The sequence below is a fragment of the Engystomops pustulosus genome, chromosome 1 (genome assembly GCF_040894005.1).
Source record: "Engystomops pustulosus chromosome 1, aEngPut4.maternal, whole genome shotgun sequence".
Classification (NCBI taxonomy): Eukaryota; Metazoa; Chordata; class Amphibia; order Anura; family Leptodactylidae; genus Engystomops; species Engystomops pustulosus.
The window spans coordinates 47842601-47854408 of NC_092411.1; the positions used below are offsets into that span (position 1 = coordinate 47842601).

Genomic DNA, 11808 nt, shown 5'->3' on the forward strand with positions numbered 1-11808 from the left:
AAAGGCAAGTAATGATTTAAAAACCCATTATTGATATTTTTTATATTATTTATCTTACAGTAGTAGTGTACCTATGATAAAAATTACAGAACTCTCCATTCTTTGGAGGTGAGAAACTTGCAAAATCAGCATTTGCCCCATTGTATGTATTATTCTATAGCATACCTCATCAGAGTCTGTTGTTATTATCACACTTTGCTGTTCCTATAGGTGCATCACAGTGGCAGCTGCTGGAGCATGACCTTAAAGAAAAATTGAAAGATGATGAAGAAGCAGATTATGTCTCCCACATTGTACAAAGCTTATTAAACAAACCAGTAAGTCTATTATATTTCATTTCCTCCTACACTCCTGCATACTTTCCATACACCCACATGAAATCCTCATCTTTTTATAACAACTTTATCATTTAGAAGTTATCATATACACGTGAAAGCACTGCATAACCCTTAATCGTGTAGGCACTTGCTCTAAGAATAGAAAAATTGATGATATATTGTGTTTGATTTAGAGCCCTAGTTTCCAATAAGCAGCAGAACAAAATTATGCTGTACAATGGCCAAACAGTTTTGCTCATTAATGTACACCCTGCACCCCAACTTGAAAAAAAACTGAAATGTAGATTTTATTGCTAATTTATTAAACAGGAAAAACTGAAAGATTTTGAGATTCATATTTAACTCACATGCTGTCCATTTCATTTGAATCCTCCTTGAGGCGGTTCTGCTCCTTTATTGTTGCCCAGCTGTGTTTAATTAAACTAATTGGACTTAATTAGGAAACGCACACACCTGTCTATATATGAGCTCACAGCCCACAGTGCATGTCAGAGCATGTCAGAGCACATGAGAATCATGAGGTCTAAGGAACTGCCCGGGGAGCTCAGAGACAGAATTGTGACAAAGCACAGATCTGGACAAAGATACAAAAATATTTTTTGCAGTGCTCAAGGTTCTTAAGTATTGTCTACTAACACTACCAGGGGTAGCGCAAAAAAATACTATTAGCCCGACCCCTGATGAAGCCGGTGCTCCGGTGAAACATGTCGGGGGGCTAATACTTCGTCTTTTAACTAGCAGACGTACTGGGCTCATACCAATATACTTGTTCTTTATGAGTTACTATGTAGGTAGGCTGAACTTGTTAGGCTCCAGTCAGTGCTATCTGTCTGGACATCTGCAAGGACTAGCCAATTAAGAGGTGCCTGGCACATTAGCTTCGTGTGAGCATAGAATTTCTTATCTGAGGGATATAGCTTGGTTCGGTATGCGAAGGGATCACATTTGATCCCCCCACTACTGAATCCGCTGCACTGGGTTTAAATATAATAACCCTTTGCATCAGGGACGTATTTTGAGGGACATAATTTGGATCGGTGTGTCAGAGTCTCATTCTGATCCCCCCACTACCAAACCCGTTGTACTGGGTTCAAATCACATAACCCTTTACACCAGGACCGCACTATACCATTTACCCTTGCTACCCTCAGCATTTTTACTCACATTGTGGTGACAACTCGCTCTTTTGATTACAGGCTCATCCTCTACCTACACTCTTGCTATAACCTTTAACAGTGTTACTCATGAGCCCTCGGCATCTGTATTTTTAAATACCTTGTTCTCGAGTGGAGTAGTCAATCACACACTACCACTTTTTTATTTCAAGTACCATTAAAAGTGACGTTTTATCATTTAGTTCTGTCCGGATATGGGTATTTTTTTGCGCTACCCCTGGTAGTGTTAGTAGACAATAATTGTTTCTAAACCCCTGCCGTGACAGCTGGTCCTATCCTTAATGTGTTGATATACAAGGTTCTTAAGAGCACAATGACCTCCATAATCCTTAAATTGATGAAGATTGGGACGACCACAACTCTTTCTGGACCTGGCCATCCAGCCAAACTAAGCAATTTTGAGAGAAGAGCCTTGATGAGAGAGGTAAAAAAGAACCCCAAGATCACTGTGGCTGAGCTCCAGAGATGCAGTATGGAGATGGGAGAAAGTTCCACAAAGTCAACTATCACTGCAGCCTCCACCAGTCGGGGCTTTATGGCAGAGTGTGATGACAGAAGCCTCTCCTCAGTGCAAGACATATGAAACCCTCCCTACAGTTTGCAAAAAAAACACACTGAAAATAAAATTCTCTGGTCTAATGAGAGTTAATTCTTAGCGGTATGTGTGGACTGCTCATTTAGCATGGCCTCTATATTTACAGCAATGGTGGGGGATATGACTGATCCTGTTATCATGATAGTATGAACTTGCTCAAATGAGTCTCATTTGGTTACCTACTTTGGTTTCAAAAATCTTTCATAAATATCGCAGTCTAACAAATTACATAAACAAGCATTATATAATACCTACAGTATATGTATGCACAATGTAAACTGTATTAATCGGTGCATTTATGAAATGTCTTTGTTCCTAAGGGTACAGATTCACATTCTGGAACACCTCTGTCTTTATCGGAATCTATTGGCTTCTTTTTTAACAACACATCATTGGCAGATGTGGTCTTCCAAGTACAAGGTACTGTGTTATTTCATGTTTTCACCATGTACGGTAAGGACATGGATGTTTTATGTGTTACACTAGCCACGTACATTACAAATTTACCATGCTGTAGATGCCAGTTCTAATAGACTCACAACCTGTGAGGTTTGTTGCCCATACACAGATTTTTTTGAGTGGTGTCTGAGCCTACATGGACAGAACTCTGTCTTTATGATAGTCTATTGTGCTATGTACATGCCAGATGTTCATTGATCTCATCCAATCCAAGAAAAATCCAACCTGAACTACTCGGATCTGAAATTTGCCTATTGATGTCAATGAGTGTGTGAAGGAAAAGATGCCACTTGGATGCTATCCTTGTGTGGTCAGTATTTTGCATACATGGAAGAAGAGCTGTAAAACTTGGATGTGAAAATATGACATAACTTTCTGCCTGTGCCTATGAGACACAGAAAGAAAAAAATAGCCTGTTAGCCTTCAGAAAGCGACAATAGGAGAATGTCTTTGCACCCGCATCTCATGTGCCTCATAATTATTTATTCTTGCAAAACATTTATTTGTTTAACCTGTTATGTCTTTGTGCACTTGCTCGGAGTTGTGAATTTGCATTTCCTATATGACGCCCCATTTAGGTAAAATATGCAGGTACACACCTTTGGATTAGGACAAACCAACCTTAAACACATAAGTGTTTTTTTAGACAGGTTTATTTGTGTCATGCCCTTATTTTCAGAGTTTTTTTTATACAGAAGGACATGTTTTCAGCGTAAATAATGAATATTTTTATTCGCCGTCTATCGGGAGGAACCTTGCAAAACCTGGAAGCTGAAGAAAGTATGGCATATTGACTATAAAATGCCCCAGAATTATGTTGTCATTTGTTCAAAGAAATTTTCAAACGTGTGACAAATATTTCAAGACGTGGCATTTGGTGAATGGGAATTTTTTTAGGAAACTTGCAAGGCTGAAGATTCGATAATTACTACAAAGTTGGTGCATTTGTCTTGGGTAAACTAACTAGACATAAATCAGATATTTCTTTATTATTTTAATACAATACAAAACAAATAAACCCCTCCTTCCCCTCTTTCCTAGAACTAGGCAGTCTTTAAATTGACTTGAATGCAAAACCTGCCATATTTAAAGGACATTAGTTTTACTGATGGTAGATGTATACATCTGTTATCCATCTACTATCCGTTTCTCAGGATTTATTATAACTCTATACGCCGTGATTTTGCCAGAAGTATAAAAATCATGCTAATTAGCCTGGGGCACTTCGGCTACATCATCGGGGAGTCTCAGAGCACTTTGTATTTTAATTGATTCACTCCCCTGTAGCGCTAGCAGTCCTGCCTCTCCACAGTGCAGAGAGTAGGTGATGGCAGGATCGTGCAGACAGGGCTAGCGCAACATGAAAGGATTGTGAAAAGTGAAGTTATAATTCATTTAAGACGCTTCTACAAAGGCCATGGAGGAGTCTATTGGTCACATTTACTTACCTAGTCCTGTCGCGATCCCCGATCCGCACGGTCTGACGAAGATGAAGTCCGGCGCGATTCACTAAGATCGTGCGTCTGATATCCTGCATGTGTTGCTTCCCCTCTGAGGTCTGCCGGAGTTCACCTTCTTCTACCCGGCGTATGTAAGTGCAATGTCTTGTGACACAATTTAAATGTTAATTCACGCGCTCAGTCCAAATCCGTCGGATCGTCCGACAGCCCCCCCCATTTCTGTCACATGAAATCACCTTTTAAATGCGGCGCAAAATGGTACGGTAATCGTCGGAATATCCAACGTTTTTGTGGCTATGAGCTGTGAGCCCCTATGTGCCTGAAGAGCTGTCTACAGAGTTTTGATTGGATAGAAACTGGTCGCACAGCAGAGGGAAAGTGCTGAAGAACAGGCCATTGTAAAGAGCAGAAAGCTCCTCAGGCCGAATGACACACCCAGAGCACCCAGTTCACTTTCCACAGTCTTGCTGCTACTTACTCACTAAGGTATGTATTTTTACTTTTTTAATTTGTGGTCTGCACCATTTTTAATATTATTGGCTAGTCTGGTTCCTGTATTACTATTATCTGATCTGGGATCTGCATTATTATAAATTGCCTGGTCTGTGGTCTATGCTGTTGTTTATCATCTCATCTGTGGTCGGTTTATTTGTTTACTGACATTTACTGTAGTCATATATGGGATGCAGTTATTGGTATTCAATGTTTCTATTCTGGTCATTACCAGTACGGCCCCTTGCTGCTGCAAGGCTTGCAAACCTCAGACCATAAAATGTTGTGCACCCCTAATCTATCTCGACTTTTCACTACCTATTAGTAAATCTGCTGCAATGTACCTCTGTACTAACACATGCACAACTTCTACTTGCCTATAATGAAAATGATAGGTCAGTGTCCTGTCTGAGCAGGTTTGCTAACTAAGCACATCTGACATGTCAGCTGGAAGCTAATGTACATTATATGCACATGGCTGCTTTCCTTTGTCAAAAAAATAAAAAGAAAAAAATAGTGCGTAGCAACATACCGTAGATCTGTAGTTTGTCCAGAGCAGGCTAAACAATTGATGAGGAAATTTGACTTCTAGAATTAATATGCATAAAATATTATTGAGTATATATTTATGTGTTTTTGGCTACAGATACTAAAATTCCAGCTCATCGGTCTGTGTTAGCAGCTCGCTGTGATGTCATGGCTGCCATGTTTAGTGGAAGTTACATGGAAACGAACTGTGCTCTTATTCCAGTACATGGTATATCAAAAGACACTTTCCTCAATTTCCTAGAGTACATCTATACGGATACAGTTTGCCCTGGTGAGTCACACTGGTAACAAGATTCTTTGGAAAGTTATTTTTCTTTCTTCCCTGCCTGGGAATCATAGATGCTTTGTTTCTACACACATTCCAATCCCATAAAATAATACATACTGATCAGGGGCGTAAATTGAGGGGGTGCAGCCGCATCCGGGCCCAAGAGGTTTAGGGGGCCCATAAGGTTTCACTTTCTCATATGAGAAGACTATTAATATAAACCATACATTATAGTCAGGGGGCCTGGCACAGACTTCGCACCAGGGCCCATCAGATTTAAGTTACACCGCTCATACTGATCCCTGACACTGTTCAGTCACATCTGGTGAAACTGCAAGAAGTGGTAAGTAATTTTATTGGGGGTCATTTACTAAGGGCCCGATTCGCGTTTTCCCAACGTGTTACCCGAATATTTCCGATTTGCGCCGATTTTCCCTGAATTGCCCCGGGATTTTGGCGCACGCGATCGGATTGTGGCGCATCGGCACCGGCATGCACGCAACGGAAATCGGGGGCATGGCCGTGCGAAAACCCGACGGATTCGGAAAAGCCGCCGCATTTAAAACAATAAAAGTGTCGCTTGGGATGCGCTTACCTTCACTTGGTCCGGCCCGGTGAACTCCAGTTCGTTCAGATGCTTTTCAGCACAGCAGCGCCACCTGGTGGACGGTGGAGGAACTACCTTGATGAATCCTGGCCGGACCCGAATCCAGCGATCGCGAACGGACCGGGTAAGTAAATCTGCCCCATTATTTCACTCAAAGTGCTATAAAATCAGCAGATAAAAAGTTGAAATACTTGCCCTGGGGCACATTGGTTTGCACATGTAGACTCCAGCACTGCAGGGTCCTCCAATAAAACATTGGTGCCAGCATATCACAGACATAGCATTTCCAAAAGGACATTTTGACTTCCAAGAATCTTAATCATGGTCTAAGACAACGCCATAAACTAGATTGAGAACAAGACAAGGTTTTTTAAAAGCAGGGTTTTTTTGCACTATACTTTGAGTAACCTTTGACTCCTTCAAAGTAGGAGTAATAGTAGACATTAAATTCCTCCCCTCACCATGAGGCAATTGTACAACAGTTTGGTTCACAGTTTGAGTTTTCTCCACAGACTATATTCACATGTTCCTGTTGAAAAGTGTTTTAAAACTCAATTCAAACAGAACGGGGCGGGGCTTGTCCTGATTTCATTTGCATTTCAAGTCAAATACAAGCGATTGGCAAATAGCACCACAAGTTTTGCATATAAGCAATGCAAAACACATGTTGCTTGTTACCGAGTGCAAGAATTTCAGTAGAAACCCATATTTAGCCATAGAGGGCACATGTCTACTCTATTATACAGCAGACACCTACTGCTAACTGGCGCGATCATTGTTTGCACCAATCCCAGCAGTAAACTTGTTTTGATCCACAGCACCTAACTACAGCATCATCTTACAGGCTGGGACCTGATTGGGCCGATCAGTTGCCGCTTTCCCAGTACATCATTCAGCACAATCCACTACAGCCTGCTGAAGGAGCAGTACATTTACAATATACTGCAATAGAGTTGTATTGAAGTATATTGTATGAGCTATTCCTTGGTATTCAGACCTAGGGGTCAATGGGGCCTGAAAAAAACAGTAAATGAAAATTTCAAAAAAGCAACAACATTTAAAAAAAAATGTTTTAAATTGTCCCCTTTCCCTCAAATGTTTATATAAATAAACAAATAAAATGATGAATATACTAGGTACCTGTGTGTCCGAAATGCCCGGTAAAAAAAAATGTCCTTTTTACTAACATTAAAAATTCCCGAAATAGCATAATTGAAAATGTTTTATTTTTGCAAAAAAATACACCTTTCTCTGTAGGAGTGTTTTGAGTATCTGAATATGCAGATTACATTATTTTTCATTTTTTAATGGTATAAAATACAGATAAAAAAGTGATGTGTGTCATAAACCTTAAAGGGGTTGTCCACTTTTAGCAAATATTTGATATGGTTTGTGTAGGAAAAAGTGATACAATTTTCCAATATACTTTCTGTATAAATTCCTCAGTTTTCTAGATATCTGCTTGCTGTTCTGCTATAAAAGTTTCTATGTTTACTTCCAGTTGATAAAAACCTGACCATGTGATGTGATGGACAGGCAGGTGTACCAGCCTTTATTATCACACAGCTCCTATTACTCTCTGTGATAATAACGACTCATGTACCAGCATGTCCATCACATCACATCGATAGATTTCTATCCGCTGGAAGTAAACATAGAAACTTTTATAGCAGGTCAGCAAGCAGAGATCCAGAAAACTGTGAGGAATTGATACAGAAAGTATATTGGAAAATTGTATAACGTTTCCTTACACAATCCATATCAAATATTTGATGAAAGTGGACAACCCCTTTAACTGCATAATGCTGTTTCATTTGGATTGAAAGTATTTCATGAGAACCTTAATTGTCCAAATTTACTTACAGCTAGTGTTCCTGAAGCCATGTCTCTTATGATTTGCTCTGAGATGTACCAAGTGTCCAGACTACAACATATCTGTGAAGGTTGTATCGCCACCCAGCTCCAGAGTATGACTAGCAGAGAACTGGCATCCACGAGCCTTAATGTAGTTAGTCTGCTGCAAAAGGCTAAGGTAATGTATGAACCTCAACCTGCAATGCAGACTTTTCATAGCATGCAATAAAATTCAATGCTGGCAGATTTCTCAGCATGTTACCATAGCTCTCAGCTGAACGTGTCTTTAGTTTGTATTTATATTTCTATGACTAAGGACCATAGACTGTCCAAAATGCGTCACGTTCAATGTTTTAATGGCTCCTTCAAGTTTTTAATGTATACCTTATAAAGTAAATTGTAACCAGTACAAAACGATTTTCGTCTGGATGCTGGATACCCTTTTGCTATTTTGGAAGGTACAGCTACTGCTATGTATAGAAAAAAAACATCTCCAAAACCCACAAAATAGGTAAAAAGCTATTTGTGATGTCTCTTGTAATTAGTTGCTTTTATTTTTTAAGTCAAATTCTACAAGTGAAAACCACCTAAGACTATTCAGGGGCCACGTAATCTGGTCACGTTGTCTGTTAAGAGCTTACTTTTATGCCAATGGCTGTACAGCCTTACCTCAGTGGGGCACATTTACTTAATGCTTTGCACTGCACTTTTGTCGCACTGTGCACGTTCTTCATGGCTAAAATAGATTCCACAGGTATTTAAGAAGTGTCTGCGACGCTATTTTGTCGCAGGCAAACCCTTTTGTGGCGCAGCTGCGGTAGCCTCCATGCAGCACAAATTAGGGGACGTGCTTGCGTCCCCAGTCTGCCTGATTCAGACCAAGAGCCGTATTTAACTTGCAATTTGTGTCGCACGCCCTATGTTAAAGGTGCACCACAAGAAAAGTTGGTGAACTCTGTTAGGCCCGTGTGGGAAAGTGAATTGCCCCTCCAAGCATTATACACCAAAATAGCACTTAAAGTGCAGGTTCCGACTAAGTAAATGTGCCCCAATGTGTAGCTTTATTTTGCTTTTTTTTTCATTTAGGAGTAGTATTGTGGCCACTATTTGAGTCCAAATAGTATTAACCACTTTGTATATGCTGACCACATTACAAGACAAGTTTATTTTAGGTCAAGCATGATGAAGCTACCCTACAAAGTCACACGATACTCAAAAAATTGTGTGTACAAAAACGTTTAAAGGGAACCTGTCGTCAGGAGCCCTTTTTATGGCTCCTCCATTGTACCCATAGAGAATAGTGTACTCATTGCCAAAGAGTTTTCATAGTAAAACTGCAAAAAAGTTATGTGTTATGTGGTATATATATATATATTGCTTCTGAATTTGTGTATTTGTTAGATATAGCTGACTTATTGTAATTTCACTTGTGTTTTGCCTGACAGTTTTATAACTTTGGAAGTCTTTATAACTGGTTACTGCATTTTGTTGCCACACACTACCAGATCTTCAGTCAGAAGCAAGAGTTCCAAGACCTTTCAGGTAACTTATCTTTAAATTGTGCAGTTTTGCTCTTCTTTTTGTATTGCAATCAGCAATATAGGCTCCACAACACAGATAGCAAAGATTCACCACACATTTTCGCATTTATTCAAGTCTACTACAAGAGAGGAAAAGGAAGCACAGCTCTATGGTCATTATATTCTGTTTATGATGTATCCAGAGTTTTGTTCCTTTGTAAGTGGATATATGTGTAACCACAGAGATAACACATTAAATCTAACTTTTATTTGATCATTTAAATTCCAGTTTATATTACATACAATACAATATTGCCATATTTGTATTCTGACTTCCTGACAGTGGGCCCTCTGCCAGAACAATTTCTTCAAATAAAGTCAAAGGGGGTATTTATCAGGACTTCTATGCCACAAAAATGGCATAAAAGCCCTGAAATAATCACAAAGGCTAGAGTATCGAAAAATATGCCAAAAAGTATGCTTAATAAATACCCAGCGCCTTTTGCATACAGCGGAAACTGCCATTCAAGAAGGTGGTGGACCAGTCTGTTGTGGGTCTAAGTGGGCAATACAAGTTGCAACAGAAAAAGGGGTTGTTAAACTAGAAGAGCAAGAAAGTATTGGGGAGAAAAAGCTGCGCTCAAACTAAGAGACCAATACAAGTCGTGAGTGTCCGGAAAAGAGGAAATTTGTGGCACACATAGTAAGGGTTCATTCACACTAACGCATGGGACGACTAATGCTCGGGCACACGTCAGCGCACGGGAGTGGAGGAGGGCGTCAGTGCTGCTCGCCCCTGCCCATAGAGATGCATGGCGCATGGCGCCATAACGCAGGGAATGATTGGACATGTCCTATCTTTTCCCCGGGTACGAAGTGGTACGGTGCCACACGTATTGCTTCGTATTCCGTGCGCCCATTGCCGGCCTATGAGGGATGTATAAACGGCCACAAGCTTGCGGCTGTATATACGTCCCACAATAGTCGTGTGAATGTAGCCTAAATAGGTTGCAGGAGGTACGCAGGAGATGCTTGTGCCACAAACTATTTCTATGTATAAAGCTAGTTTCTGGTATTGTATCTACAAAATACATTTGACTGGTACTGGATCTGTTTAGTGAGCTTAGCCCTGGTAGCATTACAATGTTATAGCATCGTATATATGCAGTAAGCCTAGTTCTATGAACCTGGCTACCCCATAAACTTGGTACTGTAAGCATATTTATGTAGTAAGCTTGGTTCTGGTTTTGTATATATATTTAGTAAACCTTTATATAGTCAGCACCATTTTTTTTAAGGCTGGGGCCACAAGGTGGCATATCTGTATTTCAGAAGTCCTATGTAATCTTGGTTTTATTTTCATTCTCTATTTTATCATTTCATCTAGCATGGCAATTGGATTTTGTGGAAATAAACAAGTGGCCTTCAAACTATTACCTGAATCAGCTTTCCAAATACAGAAGCTACATCCATTCACCGAAACACAGTTGTGCAGTCATGTGACTATTTTACCGGTTTTAGTTTTCTATAACCTCTCAGTGAATACTGATACTGCACCAATTTACAACAAGTACTATCTTGACACCTTCCAAAGGTACCTGCCTGAGTATAAGTATCTGTGGAGGGTCTGTGGCACCACATCTGATGACTACAACAAATGGAAACCAACCAGTACGATCATGTGATTTGGTAGAATAAAAACTTGTATAATGGAATTTTATTACCAGATATTCTCCGGCAATGCTGTTACAATTTGTACACCAAGCTTCAGCGAATTAAAAATCTATCCCATACATCGTCATGGGCTGGATACATACATTATTGTGTGCATGGATTTCTGCTACAGAGGAATATACTCTTAAAACAGTTTTATACTAAAACTAATTTAGCACTTTATTCCATTGTCATTTTCCTTGTTGATTCTAGCGAGACAAATGACTTCAGGAGGGCCCAACTTTTAGAAACCCCACTTATCCTGTATTAAAAAGACTATTCCAAGATTTATTGTTATGAACTATCCTTGGGATAGGGGATAACAATCTGATTGGTGGGGACTAACTACTGGGACCCCCAGTGATCTTCAGAACAAGGTTCCTGATAGAACGTCAGGTTAAGCATGTATCCTGCCTCTTTATTTAATAATGTGAAGCGTTAGAAATTGCTGAGCACTGCGCTTCAGCCACTCTCATAGACAGTCCTCAAGATCGTGGGTTTTCCAGCAGTTGGATTTCCAAAGATCAGATTGTATTCTCCTATTTACAGCATAAGGGATATAATCACACTTGATACAGTTTTATAACCTATTGGATGGTTTGCCAATTTCAATAAGGTGGAAAACCCCTTTACAGTTTACAGCCCTAGGTTTAGCAACTGCAAACAGGTAATTAACGTCTAATGTTGATAAACTTGTTGCTATTAGCTAAAAAAAAATCACAAAAACAAGAAGAGCGTTCTATAATCCTACAGTGTAAATATGGTGCCAAAAATTCCA

At 39.8% G+C, this 11808-nt stretch overlaps 1 protein-coding gene across 1 annotated transcript in view; it reads left to right on the forward strand.

The window, feature by feature from the left end:
• RHOBTB3 (Rho related BTB domain containing 3) overlaps positions 1-11808 on the forward strand; it is a 32322-nt gene extending 20514 nt beyond the window's left edge. Inside the window, exons 7-12 of the mRNA XM_072139832.1 lie at positions 211-317; positions 2429-2528; positions 5166-5339; positions 7809-7975; positions 9243-9339; positions 10705-11808. Of these exons, the coding sequence (XP_071995933.1) occupies positions 211-317; positions 2429-2528; positions 5166-5339; positions 7809-7975; positions 9243-9339; positions 10705-10820 (761 nt within the window). The 3' untranslated portion in view covers positions 10821-11808. The remainder of the gene's footprint in view (positions 1-210; positions 318-2428; positions 2529-5165; positions 5340-7808; positions 7976-9242; positions 9340-10704) is intronic.